Below are 15,996 nucleotides of genomic sequence, written 5' to 3'. Positions count from 1 at the left end.
ATAACATGTTTTAAGATTGGATGAATGCGTAAGTGACCGGGGCAGACAGTCCATCAGAGGGATATGTATTATATAAAATAGTTATAATACAAACTATGCCATAGATAGATATATTGCCTTTTTATTTGAGTACTCGTGTTTTGGGACATGTTTCTACGAATCATAATCCAGTGCTATCACACGGGATGATCATCATGTGATGGTATGTCCGTCGGAGAAAGATTCCAATATAAATTTATATTGCTTTTGATAATCATATCCTAAGTGATTTATCAAGTGTTTCTGTTTTGGATAAAAAGATGAAATGCAGTTTTGATTGAGTTTTTGATTTATGTTGATACTTAATTTGTTGTTAAATATCAAAAGTGGTATTAATAGAGATGATTGATGTTGACTTCAGTGTGGAATGTTGTGAGCATCAAAGTTCGTATTGATATCTAATTTGATATGACATCAAAATGAGTATTAATATCAAGAGTTCGGTTTTGAATAAAGTTTCTGATTCAGTCCATAATCACTGTTTCATGTTATTGTTGTTTACGATATTTCCATAAACACTATTATTCTCGTCAAGATTCAAAGTATTGTTGAAATATTTCGCTCAAAAATATCAAAAGGATTTCTAATACATTTAGGGAACCAATTCTGGGATTCCTTAACTATAATTTTCTGATTCAACAATTATGATTTTAAATGTTCTGCTCTAATGCGGATGTCAATTTTATATCAAAATGACCACATATAAGCTATAATGAACTTGCTGAGCATTTCTTTCGCTCATACTTGCCTGTTTTTAAATTTAACCTCCAGCGAGGATTAGCTTGCGCTGTTTAGCTGCATAATTCAAGAAAGCAAAGAAGAAGCTTTTGGAAGATGGTTGGTCCAGGGTTTGCAGAACTAGAGTAAGTTCTATTGTATAAAGTTGTGTTTATATATATGTACTAGTTATGTTATTAAATCGTTGGTCTAGTATACTTCTTTTCGAAGTTATACTAGTGGGTTAAGTTTTCAATTTGGGAATTTGTGAAAAGAGTTTGAAAAGAAAGTGAAAATTTATTTATGGAATTTGAAATTCTTGTTTCTAGAACTATAACCTTAAGAGATCTTGGATTAATTGGGGTCATAGATGCTAAATATCTTCTGTTGGCATTTATTTATTGATTTAACAGGTTAATTTGGATTGAGGTTTTATAGTGACGACCAAATCCTCTGACCCCGGAGTTGGGGGTGCTACAACCAATCCCGCGAAAAGCAATGAAAATATTAAGTTGGAACTACTAGGGGATTGACAACCCCTGGACAGTTAATGCTCTCCGAGATTGGTGCTGGAGAGATAGGCCGAATTTAGTTCTTAATGGAAACAAAAATTGATGATAAAAGGTTGGAAAATATTCATAACAAATATGGGTTTACAAAAGGTTTATGTACCAGCAAAGTAGGTACTTTCGGAGGAATGGGTTTCTGGTGGCGCAATGCGAATGTAACGCTTCGTATCTATTCTACTCATTATTTTGAAGTAGATGTCTGTGATAATAAAAATGTTGTAAAATGGAAAGCTATTGGAATATATGGGTGGCCAGAGTCATCAAATAAACACTACACTTGGCAATTTATGCGTCAATTATGGTCTAGAAGCAATGTGCCAGTGATAATATTTGGAGATTTTAATGAGATAACTTCAATGCCCGAAAAAGAGGGGGGATCAGCTAATAGGGGTCGACAAATGGATGCATTTAGGGAGGTCATTGATTTTTGTCAACTGAGAGATATGGGTTTTCGGGGAAGTTGCTTCACATGGCAGAGAGGAAATAATCCCGCAACTTTGGTGATAGAGCGATTATACAGATTCTTATAAAATGATGGATGGTGCGAGTTATTTCCATACCATGAGGTAATACATATTCCTATTTATCATTCGGATCATGCCCCAATTTTACTAAAAGCTGGTAGTTTTGAATCAAGAAGTGGAGGAGATCGTTTATTCAAATTTGAAGCTCTCTGGCTTTCAAAAGATGAATGTGCGCAAGTCATACATAATTCTTGAAGTGATAGCAGGAGAGAGTAGGTTACAACAAGATTGGCTATGTATGCTGACAAACTGATATCCTGGGCAAACACTGCTTTTGGGGATATAAAGAAAAAAAATCAAGGAAACGGAGAAGTTGTTAAAAGATTTGTAGAATAGTCCTCCAGATGCAATTGTTATGGAGAAGTGTTAGGAGCTGGCATGTGAATTAGATGAACTTCACAGACTTGAAGAATCATACAGGCATGCTAGAGCTCGTGCAAATGAGCTTCGTGACGTAGATAAAAATACTAAATATTTTCATCACAAAGCTACTCAAAGACAAAAACAAAATTATGTAAAAGGTTTGTTGGACGAAAATGGGGTCTGGAAAAAGGGGAGAGTAGACATGCAAATGGTTGTAGCTAATTATTTTGCTAATTTATTCTCAACGGGCAATCCTAGTGAATTTGAGCGTGCTTTAGAAGGCCTTGGACAACTAGTAACTGATGAGATGAATGCGGTGCTTGATACGGAACCGTCAGCGGAGGAAATTAAAGAAGCTCTTTTCTAAATGCACCCCAACAAGGCACCGGGGTTAGATGGTATGCATGCTCTTTTTTTCCAGAAATTTTGGGATATAGTAGGACATGACATCATTCAATTTATAAAATTATGGTGGAGAGAAGGAGTAGATCTTTTTGAAATTAACAAAACTTGTGTCGTATTAATCCCAAAATGTAAAGAACCAAAACAGATGAGTGAGTTCAGGCCAATCAGCTTATATAATGTGCTGTATAAGATCATCTCCAAGACATGGGCAAACAAATTGAAGCCATTTTTAGGTTCGATAATTTTTGTAAACCAAAGTGCATTTATTCCGAAGAGATTAATAACGGATAATGCGTTAGTTGCTTTTGAGATATTCCATACAATAAAAAGGAAAAGAGAAGGGAAAAATGCGACAGTTGCTTTAAAACTTAACATGAGCAAGGCATATGATAGAGTTGAATGGACTTTTTGGAGAGGGTCATGAATAAATTGGGATTTAGTTTGAATTGGGTCAGGAGAATCATGTGTTATCTGTCAAGTGTATCTTTCACTTTTAAACTGAATGACAGCTTGCCAGATATAGTGATTCCATCTAGAGGACTGCGTCAAGGTGATCCCATTTCACCTTATTTATTTTTTCTTTATGCTGATGCATTCTCTACGCTATTGTCCAAAGCAGCCCGGGAAAATGCCATACATGGTTCTCGTATTTGCGTTGGCGCAACTCGAGTATCTCACTTTTTTTCCGCAGATGATAGTATATTATTTGCTAAAGCAAATTTGCAAGAATGATCTAAGTTAGCTGATATAATCAGTGTATAGGGAGCATCGAGTCGAAAAGTGAATTTAAGCAAAACTGAAGTTGCTTTTATCAAGTGTGTGAATGCGGAGAAAAGGAAAGAAATTGTTGAAGCTTTGGGTGTTCGTGAATTCGAGAAGCACGAAAAATACCTGGGCTTACCAACCATTGTTGGCAGGTCAAAAAAGGCTATTTTTGCTGGTTTGAAGGAGAGGATATGGAAAAAACTACAGGGTTGGAAAGAAAAGCTTTTGTCACGTTCTGGAAAAGAGATACTGTTAAAAGCTATTGCCCAAGCTAATCATATATATATGATGAGCATATTCCGCATCCCAGATGGGTTAATTGATGAGATTCATTCTGTTATGGCTCAATTTTGGTGGGGTAATAATGGATCAGCAAAAGCAATGCACTGGAAGAGTTGGGATAAATTGTGTTTACCCAAAGGGAAGGGGGGATTGGGATTCCTAGATTTAAAATGTTTTAATTTGGCATTACTAGCAAAACAATGCTGAAGGTTATGTCAAAACACTGATTCTCTCTTGTATTCAGTTCTAAAAGCCCGTTATTTTAAGAATTTTGATTTTATTGATGCCCGGAGAGTATATGATCCTAGTTACAAATGGAGGAGTATATGGGGGTCCAAGTCTCTATTACTTGATGAGTAATAGGAAATAGAATGAGTATTCAAGCCTGGAATGATTTGTGGATGTCAGGTACTAATCATTTTCCTACCCCAAAGCCAAATATAAGCTGTGATCTAAATCTAAAAGTGGCAGATTTAATAGACTATGATAATGGTGGCTGAAATATTTAATTAATTCATAAGTTGTTTGTGGAGGCTGATTACCAATTAATTATAGATATACCGTTATCATTGCATTGGCCTGTTGATCTTCTATTCTGGAGTCAAACAAAAAATGGAAAATATTCAGTACGGTCTGGTTATTGGCTTGGGAGGCTGGGATACATTCGTTCATGGGAGGATCCGTATGGTGTGAGAGGAGAGGCTTTGTGGAAGGCAATATGGGGTTTAAGAGGTCCTTCAAAACTCAATCACTTCTTATGAAGGGCCTGCCAAGGGAGTTTAGCTGTTATGGAGCGCTTACATTATCGACACATCGTTTTAGCCCGCAGTGTAAAGTATGTGGAGCAAGCGATGAATCAATAATTCTTGCATTATTTAACTGCAAGTATGCATTGGAAATTTGGGGTAAAAGCTGTTATACGTATATATTTACAGAAACTCTAAATGAATCCTTGACTGAAAGAATATTACGGGTTGCTAGCAAAATATCAAGGAATGAGCTGCTTATTTTTGCAACCTTAATGTGGGCTGCATGGACAGGTAGGAATAAGCTGTTATTTGAGAAAATTACTCCAAACACAGGTCAACTTGCTACAGGATTTCTAAGGCTGGTGGAGGATTATTGCGGATATGCATCAAAAGTATTTGGACATAATAAAAAGGATGTGCTGAAGTCTGGTGCAACATGGTCTTCTCCATCGTACAAACAGCTATATGGGTTCACTAGAGGACCACTTAATATCATTGGCAGAGTAAAGCTTCCTGTAAAATTTAGAAAAGAACCCTTTTGTGTTACTCAGGTGGAGGAGTTCATGGTGGTAAATGAAGATATTTTTTATAATGCTATTATTGGAAACCCACTGCTAAAGGAGATAAGGGTAATCACCTTCATCTACCACCTCTCTATTAAATTCTCAACTCATAATTTGATTGGTTATTTACTAGGATGTCAGAGTGAATCAAGGTATTGTTATGTTAAAGCTTTGCGTACCACTGAACAGACCTACAAGCATGTGCTGCTTGCACATGGGCTCCTCCTTTTGAAAATTGCTACAGGTATGTGGATATACCACGAAAAGAAGGTGAACGCCAAGTTGGATAGAAGATTTCAAGGTTCACATATAATGTTATTATGATTATTCAACATCCTAGAGAGGCTCCGTACTCAGATGTTGTCTTTTCTTCGTGGGTAGATACCTCTAGAAAGGTTTTGATGCTGGAAGCACCCCCACCAAAAATATCTGAAGTTGATGACCCTATGGTTGAAGGAATCATGGAAGATGTAAATGATAGTGATTTTGAAGGCTTTAATGAGGAGCCTGAACTTTTAGTCCCACCTATTGAATGGGTTAAAGTGGAAATTTATTTGAATCCTCGAATGCTGGAGGTGAAGAAAGCTACGGGGGCAGCTAGTGATTCGCTCTCTATAAAGGTAGATGCACCTGACCCGTCTAAGGAATTAAAATTGGCCTATAGCTGGAAGCTGGGATAAAGGAATTCCTAGCTCTGTTTCTGAGGGAAAACCTGAATATTTTTGCATAGCGTCATTCTGACGTGATTGGCATTGATACAAATATGATGTGTCATCGTCTTAATATTGATCTGGAAAAGAAAGTCGTAAGGAAAAAGAGGAGAGCCAATAGTGGAGAAAGGGCTACGACTCTCAAAGAAAAAGTCAAAAGACTGCTAGAAGCAGGGTTGATAAGAGAGTCCTTCTACCCCAGGTGGCTTGCTAACCCTGTTCTTATAAGGAAACCTAATGGAAAATGACATACTTGTGTAGATTTCATTGATCGAAACAAGGCATGACCAAAAGACAACTTTCCATTAACTAAGATAGACCAGTTGGTTAATGCTACAGCAGGGCACACTCTCCTCAACTTCATGGATGCGTACGGAGGGTATAATGAGATTCGAATGTTCAAACTTGATGAAGAGCATACCTCTTTTTTTTTCTGTAGAGGCTTGTATTGTTATATTGGGATGCCATTTGGTCTACTCAATATTGGGGAAACGTACCAAAGGTTAGTCAATCGAATGTTTAAAGATCAGATTGAGAAAATAATGGAAGTCTATGTTGATGACATGCTGGTAAAGTCAAAGGTAGCTACTGATCACGTAGCACCCATCTCAGAAATGTTCAATATCTTGAGGAGGTTTCGGATAAAGCTGAACCCCTAAAAAATGTGTGTTTGGGGTAGAGTCCAGAAGGTTTTTGGGGTTTATAATCAATCATCATGGCGTTGAGGCTAATCTTTCAAAAATAAAGGATTTAATCAAGATGCAGTCACCCCTTAATGTTAAGGAGGTACAGTGTCTCACAGGAAGGGTGGCGGCCCATAATCGGTGTGTATCTAAATCTTCAGATAGGTGTAATGAATTCTTTGTAGTAATAAAGAAATGAAAGAACTTTGAGTGGACCCCGAAGTGTGAATCTGCATTTCAGAGGCTAAAGCTCTATTTGACTGAGAGATCATCATCCTCTACATGCCCGTTTCAGAGTACTCCTTTCATGTTGTGCTTGTAAAGGAAGAAGGGCAAGTACAACTTCTCATCTATTACATCAACAAAATATTATTAGATGCCGAAACTTGCTATAGAAATATGGAGAAGTTGGCCTATGCATTGATTTTGGTTGCAATAAAATTCTTCCCTACTTCCAGGCTCATAAGGTAGAGGTACGCACTTCGTACCCCCTGAGGCAGGTGCTTCATAAACTTGAAGCTTCAGGGAGACTGATTAAATGAGCGATTGAGTTGGGACAATTTAATGTGGAATATAAGTTGAGAATGCCAATAAAAGGTCAAGCTCTTGTATATTTCTTGTTTAAATTCCCTAAGAGTTTTTATATAGAGGGGAACGAATGTTCAGCTGAACCTCCAACTGAGGAGTTAGTTGAGCATAACTGTTTCCCTTGGCCGAGTTTGTATATTGATGGGGTAGTAAATGTAAAGGGAGCAGGAGCTGGCGTGGTATTCATTATCCATGAAGGGCTCGATCTTCAATGTTCTATTCACTTTAATTTTTACGCCACAAATAATGATGCATAGTAGTAAGCCCTAATCACGTGGTTAAAGTTGGATTTAGATATGAGAGTTGAGAATCTTAATGTCTTTTCAGTGATTCTATGCTCGTATTGTGGCGCATTCGAGGAGGGTTCAAGGAGGTACATTTGGAGTTTGGGATCCCATAAAGAGGCTACGCTCTTAGGAGTTATTCCCTTGGAGGTAAAACATCAGCTGAGTATCCCCAAGTTAGAGGTTGCAACAGTTGAAGCCTCAACAGAGACTTCATGAATGACCCCAATTGTGGATTACAAAACTAAGGGGATTATTCCAGAGGGAAAAGAGGAAGCCAGAATGTTATATCCCATATTTTCAGATATTATTATTATTATTTAAAGTTGTTATGTGAATTTTTGTGAATTATATGATAATTGAAGTTGATGTTTTGGATGTTTATATATGATATTCTTTGAGTATACTAATTTTTATATGTCCAGAATAAAATATAGATAATTATGATATTTTTCTGATAATTTTTGGGCTATTATATGAATTTACAGTGATTTATGGATTTATAAATTGTTTTCTGAGTAATTATAAAACTAATTTTATAAAGTTGGGAATCGTCCAACTTCATCTATTTTTGCGTTTTTATAACCCAAAATTCATCGGAAAACTCCTTCCTAACATAATCTGGATATTCTAAACATTTTCCGTGTTTTAACTTTTTCAATCCGGATTACGGTTTGACCCGTATGCGTCCCGACGTATAATTTTCGATACGATAATTATTTCGGTAAATCAACAAAACCCGTATTTTTAAAAGGTGGGATAATATTATATTATTTTCGTATAAAGTATTTTATAAGAAGCCCGGTTTTAATAATTATCCAAATCGGGTTGATAATTATCCAAATCGGATCATTTTTGCAGTTACTTAGTGGCTAAGCAACTAATTTATCAATCCAATATGATCCACCGCGTACCAATATTCCATAAGTATAAATAGTTTTTTTTATTTATTAATAATTATTATTAAAAATCAGGTTTTATTTTATTTTTCAGAAAAATCATAAAATCCTCTAATATTTGTTCTTCATGTTCTTGAGAATCAATCTGGAATTTGAAGATGATTCTGGTTTCGGATTTTGACGCTCAAGTAGCCGTTTTAAAGCCCTCAATCTCCTCTTTCCTATTATATTATCAAATCATCCCGAGGATGGGTAAATTGTTATTTCGAAATTTTAGGGTTCGTATATGAATTTGGGGGTTTTTGATTAGATGATTTTTGGCTTATTTTGATGTTATAATCAGCTTCATGGTGAATTATATAATCGATTTATGTGAATTTTATATATGTTCTATTGTTAGTTTATGTTGCCGAGTGAAATATTTTTAATCATACATTCTTTTCGATTTTCTGAACTATTGCTTGATTGTTTGGAAGTAAGGACTGTTGGATTAGATTATGGAGGATATAGGCTTCGTTTTCAACTATAGATCATTAATTTTGGTTAAGGTTTCTGGATAATTAAGTTCTGCCACTGTTCTTCGTTAAAACCGCCGGATTTTCGTCGGCTTTTGGCCGGGAATCGATTCCTGGGATTGAATGATAATATTAACTATGTAATCGTGTTTATGGAGTTAATTAGAATCATGTTGATGCAAAAACCGAATCGATTGAGGCCGTTTTGACCCCAGAAGGAGTCGCCGGAGCGGCAGGCGGCGACCGGATAATTACTCCGGTCGTCTTCTTCGTTTTTCGGGTGATGGTTCTTAAGAACCCGAATTCTAGGTCCCAGACCCGCGAACATACCCGGTTTTAACCCTGGTTTGATCCAAAAATCCCCAATTCTGTTTACAAAATATGTTTCTGCCATTTCCTTTTTATTTTTAATTCAAAATTCAGTTTTTAGTTTTACAAATCATTTTCTTTTATTCTAAAAATCATTTTTAAATTCCATTTTTAATTTAGTTAATTATTTTAAAGATTAACTAAATTGTTTTAATTCCAAATTTTTATTTTCTTTTATTATTTTAAAAATCCAATTTGATTTAACTATTTATAATTTATTTTAGTTAATTATTTATGGATTTAATTAATTGATTAAATTAGTTAATCAATTAATTTTATTTATAAATAGTTAAATAAAATATAAATTATTTATAATTAATTCAAATAATTCCTAAAAATTATTTTGAGTTTTAAAATTTATATTTTGATATTTAAAAATCAATTAATATTATTGTTAATTCATTTATTCTTATTTTATTTGTAATAAATAAACCGTTCGTCCATTTAATATGAAACGAACACGTCTAGACTCAGAAAAATATTCCGCTTCTATTAAAAATACTTTTGAGACCCAAATCCTTTTTGTTTCGAAAGTTCTCTTGATTTGCAAGTCAGTGCTGAGTCGCGTAGTGACTGAAAAGTCATATTTTGACCCGATTTTGATTTTAAAAATATCGAGTCGAACCTTTTGACGAACCGAGACATGTGTTATATGAATTACTTGATACATGGATTATGTGTATACATGTTATGTGAATTACGTGCGTACGTGGGTCAAGAGTCTTGTATTTGACTGTCTTCTTTATATGTGGGCTATCATATGGGTAGACGATAGGATTTTGACGCGCAGTTCGTCGAGTATTTATCGTTTAGATGATTAAAATGTGATTTTCTAATTATAGATACGAGTCTTTCAAGATGTTCAGGACCAGATGGAATGGATGATGACTAGAGTTGAATAGTATGGAATATTGGGTTGCAGCACTGCATGAGCAGCAGATCAAAGATTTAGCGAAGTAAAAGACGGCGATGTCTCGAGATGCTAGATTGAGATAATTGCGATGTTGCGAGTGTGACTAACTGCTAAAAACCAAAGGTAAGTATCCCTGTCATTACTTATTGTTCAAGTGATATTTATTTTGAATCCCATTATGCAAGTATTTGTTTCCCTATTCTCATTTTAGAATCGATAAATGTTTTACATATTGCTGAATTAAATGCTTATTATGCAAGTACTCTCTGCTATTCTATGTTCAGAATAGTTAAATGTTTTTACTTATCAAATTACCGGATTTATAAATCTTTTGGATTTTGAGAAAAATGATTTGGTTGCGAGTATTCCTACCCAAGTGAATGGGGGAATAAAAATTTATAAGGGTGTCGATTATTATGACCCCTTTTTAATAAAAAAGTTTTAAAATTGGATGGTTACTAGTTACATCATAGGTGATCGAGACATCCGTCCAGCTGTAATATCTTTCAAGGCGAATATATGCCTTTTTTGGCGCCCTATAGGTACCATATGGCTGCAGGATACGGGTAGTACCTATATTTACGGTATGTCTACGGGATACCGGTGCTGTTTCGTGATTGATAATCAGGAACATCATGAAATATAATTGGTTTCACTCTAAATTGATATCTAAAATTCTTTATTGTCTTGATAATCATTGAATAAATGATTTATCAACTGTGTCTATTTTGGATTAAAGGTGAAATGCAGTTTTGATTTAGTTTCTGCTTGATGTGGATATTTAGGTTGTTGTTAAATATCAAAGGTGGTATTAGTATAGATGATTGATGTTAACTTCAGTATGGGATGTTATGAAAATCAAAGTGCGTATTGATATCTAATTTGATGTGACAACAAAATGAGTATTGATATCAAGAGTTCGGTTTTGAATAAAGTTTATGATTCAATCCATAATCATTGCTTCTTGTTATTGTTGTTTATGATATTTCCGTAAACACTGTTTTACGAGTTTTATTCTCGTCAAGATTCAAAGTATTGCTGAAGCATTTCACTCGAAAATATCAAAACGAGTTTTGAATACAGTGAGAAACAATTATCCGATTCTTTAATAAATTTTCTGTTTCAGCAATTATGATTTTATAATGTTCTGCTTTAATGCATATATCGGTTTTATATCAAAACGACCATATATATATTATACTGAACTTGCTGAGCATTTCTTTCGCTCATACTTGCCTATTTTTAAATTTAACCTCCGGTATGGATTAGCTTACGCTGTTTAGCCGCGTAATTCGAGGAAGCAAAGAAGAAGCTCTTGGAAGGTGGTTGGTCCAGGGTTTGCGGGCTAGTGTAAGTTTTGTTATGAAAAGTTGTTTATAATATATTGTATTATAGTTGTGTATTTTATAGTTGGGTCTAGTATACTTCTTTTCGAAGTTATACTAGCGGGTTGAGTTTTGAGATTTGGAATTTGTTGAAAAGAGTTTTAAAAGGAAGCGAAAATTATTTTTGGAATTTGGAATTCTTGTTTCTAGAACTGTAACCTTAAAAGATCTTGGATTAGTTTGGGGTCATAGATGCTAAATATCTTCCGCCGGCATTTATTTATTGATAAACAGGTTGATTTGGATTGAGGTTTCATAGTGACGATAAATCCTCTGACCCCGGATTTATGGGCGTTACACAGAAGGTTCAAGTACAAGGCATCTAGATATGTGATGTACTATGGCACTTTGTATAAGAGGGGTTTTAACAAACCTCTGATGAGGTGCATTTCGGGAAGCCGATGTGAATATATTATGGGAGAGGTTTGCGAAGGAATTTTTGGAAATCATTCGGGCGGTACATCATTGGCTCATAAAATACTTTGCCAGGGCTACTACTGGTCTGATTTGCAGAAGGACTCTTACATCTACACCAGGTCCTGCGATAGTTGCCAGAGGTTCACAAACTTCAACAACAGCCTTGCTATGCCATTGAATCCCCTTACTAGCCTATTGTCTTTTGAATTTTGGGGAATTGATTTAACTAAAGAGCTTCTTAAAGGAAAGGGGGTGAACTACGTAGTGATTGTAGCTGATTACTTCATCAGGCGGGCTGAAAATGAACCCCTAACTACCATCATAGCTGAGAAGCTTAAGAAATTTGTTTTTAGGGCAATAATGTGCAGATATGGTGTATCCTACAAGTTAATTTCAGATAATAAAAAGCAGTTTAACAATAAGGAGATGAAGAAACTTTGTGAATACCTCCACATACAAAAGGGCTTCTCAACCGTATGACACCTGCAAAGCAATGGCCAAATTGAGGCTATAAATAAAATCATCAAACATACACTGAAAGCTAAGTTGGAGGAGAATAAAGGAAACTGGCCTGAAGAGCTTCCTAGGGTGTTGTGGTCTTATAACACCACCCCCGGACAACTACAGGTGAATGCCCTTTCACCTTGACTTATGGTTATGAGACCATGATGCTTGTGGAAATTGGTGCTAGTTCTTTTAGACGAGATAACTATGATCCTGGTAACAATGAGTTTAACCATTTATTGTAGCTTGATATGGTAGAAGAGGTGTGCAAAAATGCACAGTTGAAGCTTACTACATACCAGTAAAGGACAAGGAAATATTTTGATTAGAAGGTTCGTGCACGGTCTTTGAGAGTTGGGGATCTAGTTTTAAGGAGGATGATGCTGAATATGAGGACCCCTGGGCACGGTGTCTTTGGTATAAACTGGGAAGGTCCTTAGATCATTAAGACGATTATCTAGGAATGAACCTACAATTTTATAGACATGGATGAGAAGCTGATTCCAGGGGCTTGAAATGTTTAATACCTTAAAAGGAATTATCAGTAATATCTTATTTTCATTACAAGTAGACCTCTTTCTGATTAGGAGAATAAAAGAAATTTATTAGTTATAACTGCCATGATATGTTCTGATTTGTATGCGTAGTTGTTATATGCTCATAGACTCGTGGGGTAATGCATGTTCCCAATACCGATAGAATTTTTATTTGGAATAAATAAAATGGAGTTTACTTTACATGCTTGGTTTATATATATATTTATTGATTTTGGCTTGGACATGTATGCATGTATGAATTTATTTGCATAAGAGGTACTGCTTTAGTTCTTCACCATAACACGTTAGTGATAAAGAATTAGGGGGTAATGAATATATGGAGCTTGGAAAATTATTGAATTTTTGAACAAGTTCAGTAGTTTGGATTATGGAAATGTATGGTTATTATGGAAAATCAAGGGTGAATATAGATCCATCCTAAAACATGTAGAGTATATGGTGGTACGTGTGGATTGTTGTACTCTGGTTGGTTTTCTATTGATAATGATATGCAATGGTTTACATACCTCAAGTTGAATATAATAATTGTATAATTATGGGATGTACTCAAAGGATTGTGTACCTGGATATGAAATCGCATACGAATTCTATGTGAGGTGTGCGTGAGAACGTACATCATGGATGGTACAGTGTATGGATAATACATCGAGCATGTATAGTTTGTACATGGCTTGGGGAACAATCTCAATTTTTGACCCACATGAAGCCTTTAAGGTGGTGAGGTCCTTATTTAACAATCCTGATTCCTTTTGGATAGTAAGGCTTAACTTATGCCAGAATATATATATATATATCATGGATGAGTATGTATAAACACACGATTTCTGGTCTGGGTTCATATCGGTATGTGAACCCCATTGGATAGATTTATATTAGAGTATGAATCTGTGAATTTGGAGGGAACCCCAATCCATAGGTGCATGTCGACCTCATGGTAGCTGAGCTAGTGTAGATACTGTGATGTCATGCATAAGTACAGATTGGAATGGAGTACCATGCACAAAGATAGAAATGGTTAACTTATAGAAATATGGGTTCTAGTTGAGGTGTGAATGTGACGGCCTCAACCCCGGGGTCAGGAGTTGACGTCATCAATAACAATAATAACAACATTATTATATAAACACAACCCCTTTACCAAGATCTTTTCCAGGTTTAAGTATGACTTAGGTTACAATCATCACAAAAACCAACTTCCTAAAGACAATCCAAACAATATTATCTCTGATTAGCAACTCAAAAGACCAACTTTGGTCTAACACAACTACCTCAGAGGAGCCTGACACGGAAGGAACTGGAACTCTGCCCCGACTACCATGGAAGGATCTCCTAGGTATCTGCAATACATATATAAAACATTCTGCAAGGGTGAACAATCAATTGCTCAGCAATACCATAATATGAATAACAAGTAAAACGATTTAAAGTAAAGCAGTTATAGGAACATAATTCATAACTTGTTAGAAACATGTAAAACAGGTATAAACTGGATATCAAAACTAGCATGCTCTGTAAAACAAGATCAACAGTCGTGTGCTGTGCATAAATACCAGAGTACAATTATAGCATGCTATTTCCATTTTCAAACCTTCCGTTCTATTACAGGAACCATAAAACCATTTGTCCCGTTACGGGGACCCAAAACCATTTGTTCCGAACTGGAACCTCAATCACTTGTTCTGTTACTGGAACCACAAAATCATCTGTCCCGTTACGGGGACCACAAAACTATTCATTCCGTTACAGGAACCATTAAACCAAAATCAGATATAAAGGTGGATAAATTCTAGGGACAGCTGATCAGTCTATCCCACCACAATTTTTGTTCCGGAACTCAGAGACTAGCTAGGTCTCTGTTATGCTGGACTAAGAGGCATACCAGAGCGCGCATCCGACTTAGCCTCTTACGCAACCACTTGCTGGGCCGTTACCTAATAACGGGCCTCTTACGCCACTGACCATCCAATATCTGATTCACGTTTATCCAGTTTTAAAATCACTTTTACCTATCTCTTGTTAAAATCAATTCTGTCACAACACACTATTCAAAACCACTTTTCCATTTCTAATCACACTTTAGAGATAGGTATTTTCAGAAGTTACTTTTCCCCAAAACAATTTGAAATCAGTGATTTATAACTAGAGGGGATACGTAACTTCAAACGAATCTGTTCCATTACGAGAATAAAACAACAGTTACTCATATATACTGAACCACGAGAGTATGGTCAGGGGTACTTGCCTTGCAAAGCTTTACAACTAATACCGATTGACATTGGGCTGACTTGGACGCTCGGCTTTATCGCCTTACTATTAGACTATTCAAGTCCTTCGCTTGGAACCTCGCTACGCTTGTCGACTGTTCACTAGGTTATTTTTTATTTTGATACTAATTCCTGAGTCCTTTGATTAGAACCTATAGAGCCGAAATACCCTACGTTAGACATCTAGGTATGCTTGACATATCCTCGATACCAATTTTACCCAATGATATCAAACCCACTCGTACTTATATGTACTATTTTAATACAATAACACACACAACAATCAGGGTTCACGTTCTCGAGAAATCGGTTTGGTGTTCATTTTCAGAAAATATGCATTCTCGTAATTTTACATAACTAGGGTTATTACTTTTTTGGCAAAACAATTCACCACAACATACAATCAGATTTTGTATAAAACATATATATATATGTGTTTATATATATATTCATTCGACAACCCAATAATTACTGGATACGCTCCCGTATTTCCGTAGTTCGATTCCTCGGAAATCAGGCAGCACTTCCTTTATTTATCGGACTAACCCGTCGAAGCAATTCGACGTCAAACACAACAATTAATCATTACAGTTCACAATCCACAATTACAACTCACAATCCAAACCAAATTCATAACTCGAACGTCAATACAATTTCTAAGATAATTAATTATGTTTCAATTTGAATATTAATATACGAACTAAATTATTTATTTTAAAATATTAGGACTCAGAACCGCATCATCACCGTCCACCGTCCGCTCGTCGAAATTCATCGCGGATGGTGCTAAAATCTGCGGGTACCCGATTAATTCAGGTTTCCGACATGAAATCCACCGATTTATAATAATAATTTCTCGTACAAGCATTTAATTATATCAGGGATATTAATCAAAGAATTTCCTGCACTGAAAATAAGAAATTAATCTAAAT

At 35.6% G+C, this 15,996-nt stretch overlaps 1 protein-coding gene across 1 annotated transcript; it reads left to right on the top strand.

The window, feature by feature from the left end:
• Positions 1 to 1,354: 1,354 nt before the first annotated feature.
• LOC141673868 (uncharacterized) lies at positions 1,355 to 3,871 on the top strand. The gene is made up of 4 exons (XM_074480597.1): positions 1,355 to 1,825; positions 2,220 to 2,545; positions 3,127 to 3,286; positions 3,380 to 3,871. The coding sequence occupies exons 1-4, from the start codon at positions 1,355 to 1,357 to the stop codon at positions 3,869 to 3,871; spliced, it is 1,449 nt and encodes a 482-aa protein (XP_074336698.1).
• The last annotated feature ends 12,125 nt before the right edge of the window (positions 3,872 to 15,996 follow it).

Source organism: Apium graveolens, chromosome 7, assembly GCF_009905375.1.
Source record: "Apium graveolens cultivar Ventura chromosome 7, ASM990537v1, whole genome shotgun sequence".
Classification (NCBI taxonomy): Eukaryota; Viridiplantae; Streptophyta; class Magnoliopsida; order Apiales; family Apiaceae; genus Apium; species Apium graveolens.
This window is presented reverse-complemented; position numbering and strand designations above follow the sequence as displayed.